The 12,399-nt window shown below is 53.0% G+C and overlaps 1 protein-coding gene and 1 long non-coding RNA gene across 2 annotated transcripts; one reads left to right on the top strand and one right to left on the bottom strand.

Annotated features, from left to right (window-relative positions):
* Positions 1-1,248: 1,248 nt before the first annotated feature.
* On the bottom strand, positions 1,249-4,777 carry HTR6 (5-hydroxytryptamine receptor 6). The gene is made up of 3 exons (XM_013187798.3): positions 4,049-4,777; positions 1,880-2,038; positions 1,249-1,671 (listed from the first exon to the last, which is right to left on the bottom strand). Exons 1-3 carry the CDS (start codon positions 4,775-4,777, stop codon positions 1,249-1,251), a joined length of 1,311 nt encoding a protein of 436 aa, XP_013043252.3.
* A 152-nt stretch (positions 4,778-4,929) lies between these two features.
* Positions 4,930-11,936, top strand: LOC136786886 (uncharacterized). The gene is made up of 3 exons (XR_010826435.1): positions 4,930-6,629; positions 7,278-7,475; positions 9,574-11,936. It is a non-coding gene; the product is annotated as an uncharacterized lncRNA (long non-coding RNA).
* Positions 11,937-12,399: the final 463 nt, after the last annotated feature.

Genomic DNA, 12,399 nt, shown 5'->3' with positions numbered 1-12,399 from the left:
GCACTTGTTGTTCAGTTCTGGAAGATACGTGGGCAACGCGGAAAGAAAACTAACGAGACTTTGCCTGTCATGCAGCTTCTTCCCCCTGCATTGTGTTCATTTGTCTGTGTGATTGTGGGCTTCAGGAGCACAACCAAAATCACGAGCTCTGAAGCAAGGCTGGTAGGGCAGGAGTTCAGGGAGGGCACGGCAACAAACTATCAGCCCGACTCTGCATCTGAAAGGCACTTGAGGAAGAATTAGCTGCAAGCGTTCATTGCTGCTTTTTAAAGTGCCCGCTGGCCATACTGCTCACTGTTCTCTCTGCTTATGGCTCTGAGGAAGGCTGAGGGGGGTGGCATTATCATTTGGAAGTCGATATTCTGATTTGAAGAACAGAAATGTCTGTTTTCTAGTTGCATCATCTTAAAACTCGTGGATTGTCAAGAGCAAAGTACGACGGTCATGCCAAAAATAGGAAGCTGTAGGATGAAAGCATAAGGGAAGCTGATTTCCTTACTTACTACTGTCAGGATATCCAGAGAGCCACAAACAAGTCGAACACCCACACCCTTGTGGAATATCCAAAAGGCAGTGCTGAACATTTTGCATCAGATTTAATCCCCTGTAGCGCAGGCTGTTCATGATTAAATGGGATGGTTTCAGCGTGCTGCAGCTCACTGCGTTCACAGGAAACTCTGACAGATACAGTCCAAATCGGGCGAGAGAATTAAACTCCAAGCAGACGCGATGTTCTGTGGACTGAAGCAGCCCCAAACCTGTTGCCCATGAGTCACAGGATGTGTTTCCTCTTCCCTTGGTGCACCCAGTGCACGAGTTAGAGGGGCTATACTGAGCTGTATGGGCGGAAGCTGAAAAATCTGCCCTTGGGTGAAGTGTGGGGAGACATACTGGCAAAAGGGTGTGAGCTTCCGATCAACGGGCTGTGAAAAGGCCGTGAGAAGCAGCTTGTGGAGAAGGGTGAGGAATTGGTGAGTAAACAAGGGACAGAAAGAGAGAGGAACAAGGTAGATTAATTCAGCAGTAAAACGTGGCTTCGCGCTCTTTAAACCTACCCGCAGAAGTGGTCAGCAACAGCCCCAAGGAGATGCGAGTTTCATTGAAGAGGGTATCGAGGAGCTCAGTGCGGGCAGGGAAACGCCTTGCGGTTGCCCTCGCGGAGGGTTTGCGTCGTGCCGGGGCAATCCTGCCTGGGACACCGGGCTCTGAAACCGCGCCTCCCCCATCTGCAGCCCCATGGACGGCCTCTTAGGCCACCGGCGTGCCGAGCTGCCGGTGCTGCAGCTCCTCTTCGCGGGGCTCCGTGTCAAAAATATTGACCAAGCGGACGCCGGGGGCCAGGAGAGCCTGGGCAGCGTCGGCGGCCGGCGGCGGCAGGCTGTGTTCGTCCACCGGTGCCCCGGAGTCGACGGAGTCGGTGTCGGCCTGCAAGGTGAGGACGTTCTTGAGGGACGTGGCCACGCGGGGCCCGCTGTTGGAGTTCCTCATGGAGAGGGAGATGGCGCTGGGCCGGGGCTGCCCCGAGCGCCGGCAGCAGGGCAGGTATTTGCCCATGGCTCTCTTGAAGTCCCTCATGAAGAGCGGGTAGATGATGGGGTTCACGGTGCTGTTGCAGTACCCCAGCCAGGTGAGCACATCGAAGAAGCCGGCTGGGATGCACTCGCACACTGCCTGGCGGGGAGACACGGCAAGAATTAGCGGCGTCTCCCGGACCCTGAGCACTTCCCAGGTACGCCAGCATTTTTCCTTGCTTTTGAAGGGTTTTTCTCCCCTTCGCTTTCTGGCGAGACCTGCAGGCATCCGAGCCTCGAGCCCGGCTGTGAAATGCTTTTGAAAAACAGCTCTTCCTGGTTAAAAAACCAACAAAACGTGTGCTTACCTGTGTCACGTTGGTAATGAAGAAGGGGAGCCAGGCCACAAAGAACATGCCCAAGAGGATGCCCAGCGTCAGACTCGCTTTCAGCGCCTTCTTGCTGTGCTTGCTGGCGAACCTCCTGCTCTCGCTGCCGGCTGGGGGCTGGCTGGGGGCGCGGGGAACCTGCAGCGGGACACGGGCGGTGAGTGACTGCTTCGCCCCAGGCTGGAGCTGCTGGCACTGGCGCCAGCCTCCTGCCCAAGGGAAGTGGCATTTGGTGCTGCAAAAGCCTGCAAAAACAAAAACAAAAAGGGCTATTACTTCCCTTGTCACGGGGGCAGGAGGATGGCCCACGCCACAGTCCTTGAACCGTAAAGCGGGTAGAGGAGGCAATAGAAACCCTCAATATTGAGAGGTTTTTATTTTATTTTTCCCTGTAAAATAGGGACTTTATCATTGAGATGCTTCTTGTACAGAAGAACCCATCTCAGGCAGTGTTTTGGTGAGGATAAAGCATGCCCTGAAGAGGCATCTCCAGCTGCTGATTAGAGCAGCAAACTAATTACATTTTAAAAGCAGGAAGTCAAACGTTTCAGCTTACAAACGCCAGAAGTAACCCGTTCCTTTTCCTGTTCTTGCCATCTAAAATTATTATCTCAGCTCTCTGCCGTGATTAGGTGAGGCCCTATTGCTACTCAGCTTCCTGCCCGAAAAGAGAACCAAAAATCTGTTTAAAACGCTTGGAGGCTGCCAAAGTCCAAAGCGGGTTTGGGTTGTAGAGTCCAAAAACCTGGCATCCAGGGGAAAAAAAATAAACATTTTAATGATACCGGCTGCTTGTCCTTTGATTCTCATTTTCCTTTTGAAAGTCTAGTACATCTCATCATGTGCAGGAGGGCTGGCTGGGTCAGAGTTCTGGCTCCTTTCTTAAAAGAGAGAGAACAAACTAAATCAAGGTATTTGAAGGCAATTAACTTTGTATTTTCCCTGTGGGATATGGGGTCAATAAACCTATTACAAGGAATTAAAGCTGTTAGATTTAGTAGCAATTACCTGCTCCTGGAGAAAGAGAAGCAACCCCAAGTGCAGCCACATTTTGATTATAAAAACACACAGCCTGGTTCAGCCAGGAGTCTCGAGTAAGGAGGTACTTTGCAGTTCCTATTGTAGGCCAGGTAACAAAAACAGAAGCTGGATGTTCAAAATAAGGTGCCCTTCAGAATTCTGTATTTGCTTTTACTTAAACTTCTCCCCCCTATGTCTCACGCTCACCATGGCCAAGAGTTACGAGCCCAAAGTCAGGTAAGATTAAACCCCTCTGGGATGATGCTAGTCAAGAGGGAGACAAAACTGCTTCTATTTTGCACCACAGAACATTTTCGCCTTTATCTTGTTTTATTTCTCTGCTCATACTCCTGCTGTTCCCGTGCTCCTGAGCTGCTTAAAAGCTCACCGTTGCTGGGACAAGACACCGGCACCTCCAAAGACACCACAGAGCTGCTGCCATCCCACTGTGGAGGTGGATGTTTCCCTCCAGTTGCCAAATCCCCTCCCTGGCTCCAGCCCTGAGGCCATCCATGTCCCTGTGCTGGGAATTCAGGGGCTAATTCCTCTCGGCAAGCTTTGGAAGGTGCCTGGCTGTGCTCCCTGCACCAGCTGTGCGTTTATTTACTTTCTTTCCGGCACCTGCCTGTGCAAAGTTTTGCTTCCTGGGAGCACGAGAGATGGTGCTGGTGGCCGGCAGCAACAGCCTTGGCTGTTTGCGAGCTGCGAGAGCAGGATGAGGCCTCCCTGCTCCTGTCCCACCGCAAGTGCCCTGAGCACGTGGCTCGAACGCGCAAACCCCATTCCCACTTGCATCTTGGGGCCGAGACGTGGCAGTGGCACAAGGGGACAGGGCACCGGGCTGGGCTGGGGGCTGGCGAAGCCCCCACGTACCCAGACTCGAGCTGCAAGGAGCCTCCCGGCAGTTTTGGGGGTAATTGCTCCTTCTGGGGGACCCCACAGCAAGGCTGGGGTGGAGGAAAGCTGAGCAAAGCCCTCAGTCTTAGCCCTGGCACACATCTGGGGGTTTGCTGGACGGGTAAGAGGAGCTCCCGGGCTGCATTTGGGAAGCCCAGGTCGCGTGAAGTGTTTGCCTGCCCTGCCTGCTGTCCTCCTGGAGGGGACACCGGGACCGTTTCGCTCCCTTACCTGTGCCATCACCTCGTCGGTGGTGGCGGTGGCCACGTTGGAGGTGAGGGAAGCCACCTGCACGGCTTGCTTGCGGGCTGCCAGGAGGATGCGGCAGTAGGTGAAGGAGATGGCAGCGGAGGGCAGGAAGAAAGTCAGGCAGGAGGCCACCAGGGCGTAGGGCAAGCTGACCACTAGCCGGCACTGGTCCTCATCCCCCCGGGAGGTGATATTCGGGGACCGGACCTCAAACTCCAGCTTGTGCCAGCCCATCTTGATAGGCAGGAAGGAGGCCAGCGCAGCCAAGGTCCAGGCGGCCAGGATGAGCCAGAGGGCCCTGCAGGAGGTCATCCGCAGCTTGTATTTGAGGGGGGAGATGATGAGCAGGTAGCGGTCCAAGCTGATGATGCAGAGGTTGAGGATGGAGGCGCTGCAGCACATGACGTCAAAGGCGTACCAGAGCGAGCAGAAGTCACCCCGCAGCACCCAGCGCCCGTAGAGCTGGTTGAGCATGGCCGGGGGCATGACCACCAGCCCCACCATCAGGTCGGACATGAAGAGGGACACCAGGAAGTAGTTGGAGGTGTTGCGGAGGGAGCGCTGGGTGACGATGAGGAGGATGAGGAGGAAGTTCCCCGCCGTGGTCAGCAGGATGATGAAGCAAAGGAAGGCAGCCAGCCAGCTGCTGCCCACCAGCAGCGAGCGCTCCCCCAGCACGCTGGCGTTGGGGGACCCCAGATCACCCTCCATGAGGAGCTGGGCAGCAGAGCCGGCTCTGCAGCTCTGGGGACTTCCTCCAGCTGTCACCTGCGCTAGGTGATCATTGCTGGAGCCAGCCCCAGGGCAAGAAGTGCCACCTCTCTCTCTCTCTGCCCTCCTTTCTGCTCTCCTCCTCTCCCTCTCTTCCCCCACTCTCTCTTTTCACCGGTAATCAGGGCAGAGAGACATTCCCAGGAGCTGACCAGCAGCAGCAAGGTTCCCCTCCCCGTTACTCACAGCCAGGCGTTTCCTCATCCCTGCAAATCCCCCTGCGCTGGGAGGTCCCCGGGCAGCGCTGCTGGGTGCTGGGGATGCTCCGGATGCTGGGATGCTGGAGATGCGTAGGGTGCTCTGGGTGTCAGGACGCTCTGTGATGCTCCGGATGCTCTGGACCGGGGGATAAGGAGGACCACGGGATGCTCTGGACGCTTTGGACCCCCGACGCTCAGCTCTTGCCTCCCAGCTGTGCTTGCCCACCCGCAGAGCTCTGTCCCCTGGGGCTGTAGGGCCCCGCTGAGCTCCTCCGTGCCCGAGCTCTGCTGCTGCGGCGGGAGGCAGCAAGGAGAGGCAGAGCAGCCCTCAGGCGGGTACGGGGATGCTCCCAGCCAAGATCGCCCATGGAGAGGAAGATGCCACACGCAGGAGTGTGGGAAGCCGCCCAGAGGTGTCCATCCCCCGGCAGAGGTGTGTCCGGTGCGCAGGTGGGTGTGTGTGTGAGCGTGTGTGCGTGCAGGTGCCAGCCAGACTTTTACCTGCTGCTCTGGTGTGCACAGAGAAGGATGCAGAAATGCTGATTCGGAGGAGGTGGGGCTGGAGGGGAGAGGAGGAGATGAAATGAAATGAAATGAAACAAAATCCTAGTGGAAACAGGGATCTGGTCTAAACTCCAGGAAGTGGCAGGCAGAGTTTCCCTCTCTGCCAGCACCGCGCTCTGCCTCCCCTTGGCCGCTGCTGCTGCTAACGTGGGAGCCCCCCACGCTCTCTTTGCAGGTCGACAGCAATCTGCAGCTAAGCCCAGCAGGCAACGCCGAGCACGAGGTTCCATCCCCTGTGTCGGCTGATAAGAGCTGAATTTTGCACAGCCAGATAAATAGCAACAAAACCTGCATTTAGTAGCTCACAGTTGCCCTCTCAGAAAGCAGCCAGAGGCATGCAAAGGACTTGCTGGCCGGTTTTCTAGCCATCCGCAGCCAGGGAGGGATGCCAAGGAAAAAAAGGGCTGCACTCTCGCTCAGACAGCCAGGGGTCTTGCCCCTCCACTCTGGTGTTTTTTGGGCTCAGTCTTTGCAGGGGCAACCCTGGGTGAACCCTGGGCAGCTTGCCCTTTGGCAGGCGGGAGGCAAAAAGTCAGAGGACCCCGCATGACCCGCTGGCTTCTCCGTCCCTTCTCCTCATTCAGAAGACATGCAGGGAAGGAACAGAAATGTCTCTTTACCAAGATCTCCTTTTCTAATCCCCTTTCCAACAAGTTTGTCTTGCTTTTCCTAGGAGATGAATGGGTGATTCTGGCCTGGAAACCATCTCTGAGCAAGGGACAGGGGAGACACAAAGCGGGGTTCACCTCTGTTTGTGATTACAGCCCATGCTCAGCCCATGGCTCCCCCAGGGTCTCTGCCAATCCAAAGCTGGAGCATCTGACACAGGACTGGAGGCTGCACTGGGAGGCCTCTAGAGCATCCTAGAGGACACGGTGTCACTGGGAGGCTTCCAGAGGGAGCTAGAGGGCACTGTGTAGCCCTGGTGGAAATGAGGAGGATCTAGAGAGGAGTGGAGGGCCACTGGAGGCCTCCAGTGTGCCCTGGAGTGCACTAGAGAGCCCTGAGAGGCCTCCAGAGACCAGTAGGTAAGAGGAAGGGTCCCTGGGAATCACAGAATCTCAGGATGTTAGGGATTGGAAGGGACTTTGAAAGATCATCTAGTCAAATCCTTAGGAACGCCTAGATCAGGTCATACAGGGACGTGTCCAGGAGGGTTTTGAATGAGTCCCTCTTGTGCTGGGGAGCCCAGAACTGGGCACAATGCTCCAGGTGTGGCCTCACCACGGCTGAGTAGAGAAAGATGAGCCATGACGTTACAACGCCCAACTGTGGCTCTGTGCTGGTCTGTGAAATTACACGGCCCTCCTGTGCCCCTGTGCCAGGCACTGATGTTTCTAAGCTCCACTGGGACTCTTTGCTGTGTTGTGATGTCAAAAGGCCCTGCTGTGAGGCTGTGCTGGGCCATGACGTTACAATACCACACTGTGACTCTGTGCATGGCCCTGATGTTACACATCTGCACTGTGACTTGGTCCTTGGCCGTGATATTACAATGCCCCACAGTGATTTTGTGCTCGGCCATGAGGCCGGAAGGCTCTGCCCTGACACTTTGCAAAGCCGTGACGATACAATGCCGCACCGTGACTCTGTGCTGGGCCACGAAGCCACGAGGCCCTGCAGTGACACTATGCTGGGCCATGATATTACAACACCATTCTCGTACTCTCTTCCAGGACACGATGTCCAAAGGCTCTGCTTTGACTCCTCTGGCTCACAGCGTTACACAGCCCCACTGTGAAGCTGTGGCTACTTCACAAGGCCCTGCGCCAACCCTCTGCAGATCCGTGGTGGTACAACGCCCCACTGTGGCTGTGTCAGGTCGTGATACGACAAAGCCGTGCTGTGACGCTGTTCAGGGACATGATGTTACAGTAAGTACCCCCCTGTGACACTTTGCTGGGCCTCCTGTCACTCTGTGGCAGGCACTGATGTTACGAAGCCCCTCTGTGACTCTACGCCTTGTCGTGGTGTCACAGCACCACCCTGTGATGCTGTACTGGGCCGTGATGTTACAAGGCCCCACTGCCACTCTGCCCTCTGCCACCAAACACCACACTGAGACTCTGTGACAGGGTACGAGGTCACAAAGCCCCTCGTGTGGCAGAGTACTGGTTTGTGATGTTACAACGCTCAATTCTGTGCTGTTCTGGGAGGTCACAAGGCCCTGCTGTGACGCTGTGCCAGGACGTGACGTTACAAGGCCCTGCTGTGATGGGCCGTGATGTTACAAGAACCCGCTGTGAGGTCTCAAGGCCCTTTTGTGACTTTCTGCTGGGCCATGATGTTACAATACTCTACTTTGTGTATGATCATGATGTTACAGCGACCCACTGTGACGTTGTCCTCGGCCATGATATTACAACACTGTCATGCAACTCTATGCCATGGCGTCATATCTAAAGGCTGTGACTCTTTGCCATTCCATGATTTTACAAAATCCCACTGTGAATTTGTGCTGGGAACTGAGGTCACAAAGCCCAGCTTTTACATGGTGTCAGGCTATGATTTTTTAATCATCCTCTATGACTCTTTGCCCAGCCTTGATGCCACAAGGTCCTTCTGTGACACCGTGCAGCACTATGATGTTACCTACTGTGATTCTGTGCTGTGCCATGCAGTCACAAGGCCCCGTTGTGACTTTCTTTTGAGCACTGATGTTACAAGGCCCTGTGGCGATTCAGTGCCTGGCCATGGTGCTACAACACCCTACTCTGACTCTGTGCACAGCCATGATGTTAAAAGACCCCACTGTGGCTGTGCTCAGCCATAATACTACAGCACGCCACTGGTGTGCCAGGGCTTTAGCTGGGCTCAGAGCCCTTTGTCTTGGACACCATCTCCGTGGTGGAGGACACGTTGCATCCTGCCTGGAGCCTGCCCTGCCTCCCTGTGCCGGCAATCTGCTCCGGGAGCCTGGCGGCGTGCGGCGGCGTGCTCGTCTGGCAGCATTAGGGGTGCGTTGAGCACCACGGCTTCTCGCAAATTGCACCCATCCTACACCAGGGAAAGCTCAGGGCATCTCTCCTGAAGTAGTTTAGAGCCAGACACGCATTCTGGAAGACTACATGCAAATGTCAGCCACGTGCTCTTAACTTCATGTGGTTCTTGGCTCCCTGTCTCTCAGTTTTCGGAGGGCTTGTGGCAGGGCTCTCAGTTATGTATTAATTATGGCTTGCTAAGCCTAGCCATAGGCCCTTGACATTTTTTTTTTAATATAAAACAATCAGATTTTAAAAGTGATCAGTCTTTAGAAAAAAAATAAATAAGATAAAGAACTATGGAGGAAGCACAATAGAGACCTGTAAGTTGTTCCTGATCATAAAAGAGTTTAACACGAAAATATTATTTAGAGCCAACTCCATAAACACATTTACACTCTACTAAAGCTCTAAATGAGATTGTCGTTTATGTCTGAGCTGCTGCCAGTTTTCACTGAGGCCAGAAGAATTCCAAAAAGTCAGCCAGTTTCATGAAAAGTGAGACCAAATCTGCACTTGTTCTGCAGGTAAACGTTCCGTAAGACAACTTGTTTGACAGTGCAAGTATAAATAGATCTAAGCTCCCGAAGAGCAGGGAGTAGAAAGTACCCTCCCCAACCTGAGAGGTTATCCCATAATTTCCAGCTCCGGTGTTTCCGTGGAATTACTAGACTCGCCGAAGTTTGGTAGAGCATCACACAGAAATGGCTTAGACCCCCTGGAGACATGGCATTTTCTGGAACTCAGAACCTGAGAGACGTGTGCATGCTGGAGTTATCCCTCCAAGGGATTCAAAAATCAGGACCTCAGTGCACAGAACCCACTGATGATGTTACGAATGTGGGTGTGGGTGGAATCCTGATCACACATACTCAATATGCCAATATAATGGTCTTTGTGATTAGCAGTTCCTCAGTTAATCATGCTTCAGACATCTTCTAAGCCTGGGTCACCTTGCCCATTCCTCAATGTACTTCTTTTTTCTCTTTAGAAGCCAACCTATTTGTCAGCAGAGCCTGCCGGGTGCTCTTCCACCGATGTCTGTGCTCGTGACCCACTCTGCCATGGGTCAGTGATGCCCACGAAGTGCTGGGCTGTGAGTAACCCAGCACCTGGGACTGTGCAGCAGCATTTGGCCAGCCGTACCAGACACGTCCTCTGTCCACAGAGCGGATCAGCCTGAGAAAACACTTGGGAAGAAAACTTTGGCACTGGTTGTAACCCTGCAAGCTGTGGGGTTTGTGGGGTTGAGAGTGCTGTGCCCTGGGCAGGAAATTCTTTAGAGCAGTATTTGCCCTCTCACCTGTTGGGACACCATGGCCCCTTTGAGGCAGCCGAGGGCAAACCGAGCTGATCAATACATGGCTCCAGTCAGGCTGACTGGCAGGCCTTTATACTGGATTTGAAGGGGGAAAGGGACAAAAGCAGGCCCACTGGTGGTAAGCTATGGGACTGCATGCCAATTTTTGAGGAACTGCATGGTAGTGAGGCCCTTCGGTCTGCCCCACAAGGGGCTGAGTTTAATGAAAGACATCTGAAGCATTTCTATTCATACACATGCCCTAGAAGGAAGGGGGGTCGAAAACAGCTGGTCAGTATTCAAGAATCACTTCCTCCAAGCTCAAGATCGGTGCATCCCTATGAGCAAGAAGGCAAGCAAAGGGGGCAGGGGACCTGCATGGGCCAGCGGGGAGCTCCTGGCGAAGCTCAGACAGAAGGAAGTTTACAGCGTGTGGAAAAAGGGACAGGCCACTTGGGAGGAATATAGGGACACTGCCAGAGTATGCAGGGATGTGATAAGGAAGGCCAAGGCCCAGATGGAATTGGATCTGGCAAGGGATGTCAAGGGCAACAAGAAAGGCTTCAAATACATCAGTAGGAAAAGGAAGACTGGGGAAAATGTCAGCCTGCTGCTGAATGGGGCAGGTGCCCTGGTGACAAAGGATGTGGAGGATGCAGAGCTACTGAATGCCTTTTTTGCTTCAGTGTTTACTGCTAAGATCAGCCCTCAGGAATCTCAGACCCAAGAGACAAGAGAGGAAGTTCAGAGAAAGGAGGACTTTCTCTTGGTCAAAGAGGATCGGATCAGAGATCAGCTAAGCAAACTTGACATCCACAATGATGGGGAAATCCCCGATGACTGGAAAAAAGCAAATGCTATTCCCATCTTCAAGGAAGGAAGTGACTGTAAAAAGGCCTAACCCTGACACCAAGGACACTGGTCCATGGGTGAACCTCTGCACAGGGAGCACCACCATGCCAGGATCCTTCACAAGCCAGCCTTCTTTGCTGCACCTCCTTATCCAGAGCACTGCTTGCATTACTGCCACTTCCCGTGGCCTACTGAACCCCGCGTTAGGTGTTTCTCGACTGCACAGAGCAGAGCCCAGCCTGCCTGCACACAGGCACCACCAGGGACAACGGCTTCATGCCTGGCATGGCACCTAGGTTTCTATTTCCTATTTCTATTAAGATGTACGATGTGGTAGCAAAACACATCGCACCGTTACTTGGCTCCTGGCTTTATGTCCCATTCCCATCAAAAGGTTCATAACTTACTGCAGGGCAGTGTAACCATACCGGCATCTCAGCTAGAGAAAAGGCATCAAAGTACCTGTAGCTCACTAGTGCAGGAGAATATTGGAGAGGTCAAGCTTGGAGGTAGCCTGGGCTGCAGTGATCATAGTAGTACAGAACAGGTAGTACAGGACAGGTAAAAAGTATAGTCAAGACCATAAAACCCAGAAAGGTAAATATTTGGCTGTTTAGGGCTTGAGTGTGTGGGATCCTTTGGGAAACTGCCCTCAGAGATAAAAGAGCAAATGATAGCTGGGAGATATTTAATGACGTTTTTCTTAAGGTACAAGAGCTCTCGATTCTGACATGCAAGAAGTTGGACAGGGGAGGCAGGAGACTAGCTTGGCCAAGTCAAGAGCTCTTAGCCAAGCTGAAACACAAAACCGAAATGAATAGGCAGGGATGTTCCCCTGATAATATTAAAGAGACATGGCCCAGAAGAGCAGAGAGGGGATTAGGAAAGCTGAGACACAGCTGCAGGTGAATTTGGCTAGAGATGTAAAAAATAAAAAGAAGGGTTTCTTTAACTACATAGGACAACAAAGGAAGATAAAAGAGACTGTACCCTCCATGATGAGTGAAATGGGAGGCCTGTCTACAGCTGGGACGGAGAAGGCTGAGGCACTCAACAACTTTTTTGCCTCACTCTTCACCAACAAGTGCTCTAGCCAAACTGCTCAATATCCACAGAGAGTATCGAGGTTGTTTGGCATGGAGAAGAGAAGGCTCTGGGGAGACCTTATAGCGGCCTGCCTGTAACCAAAGGGAGCCTAAAGGAAAGATTGGGAGAGACACTAGGAGGGCACCCCAGAAACCTGTAAAACGAGGGCCCAAGGGGACTGAGAAGCTCTCATTAGTAGTCCAGGTCTGCTTATTAGAGAATAAGAGAAAATAAATATCCATGTACTATTTCCATGTTTCTGGATAAGATTGAAAGCCACAGAGAAATAGATTTGTTGCACTGAAGCCTTTATCTTTAATGACAATCCCTGTAATGTGCGTGTCTTAATTCGGTGATGACACTGTATATCGGCTGATACTCAGGCACACCCTGTGTTCATGTGCTCCAGAGCATTGATCCCCTCTCAGTATTGGAGTCTCCAGAAGAACTGCGTGCTCAGCAATCAATTCAGAACTGACTGGCCGCTAATCAGTGCAAGAGATCCATTTCTTTAATTGTTTATTAATTTGCCTGCTTCCCAGTCATTGAATCATAGAATCATTAAGGTTGGAAAAGACC

The sequence above is a fragment of the Anser cygnoides genome, chromosome 23, assembly GCF_040182565.1.
Source record: "Anser cygnoides isolate HZ-2024a breed goose chromosome 23, Taihu_goose_T2T_genome, whole genome shotgun sequence".
Taxonomy (NCBI): Eukaryota; Metazoa; Chordata; class Aves; order Anseriformes; family Anatidae; genus Anser; species Anser cygnoides.
Note: the sequence above shows the minus strand (reverse complement) of the source record. Positions and strands in the feature narration are given on the sequence as shown.

Bases quoted from the DNA above. Each gene is read 5' to 3' on its own strand.
- HTR6 (XM_013187798.3), bottom strand. From the start codon at position 4,777: ATGGAGGGTGATCTGGGGTCCCCCAACGCCAGCGTGCTGGGGGAGCGC. The intron at 2,039-4,048 runs GTAAGGGAGCGA...GTCCCGCTGCAG, and splicing joins CCGACGAGGTGATGGCACAG to GTTCCCCGCGCCCCCAGCCA. The intron at 1,672-1,879 runs GTAAGCACACGT...TCTCCCCGCCAG, and splicing joins TCATTACCAACGTGACACAG to GCAGTGTGCGAGTGCATCCC.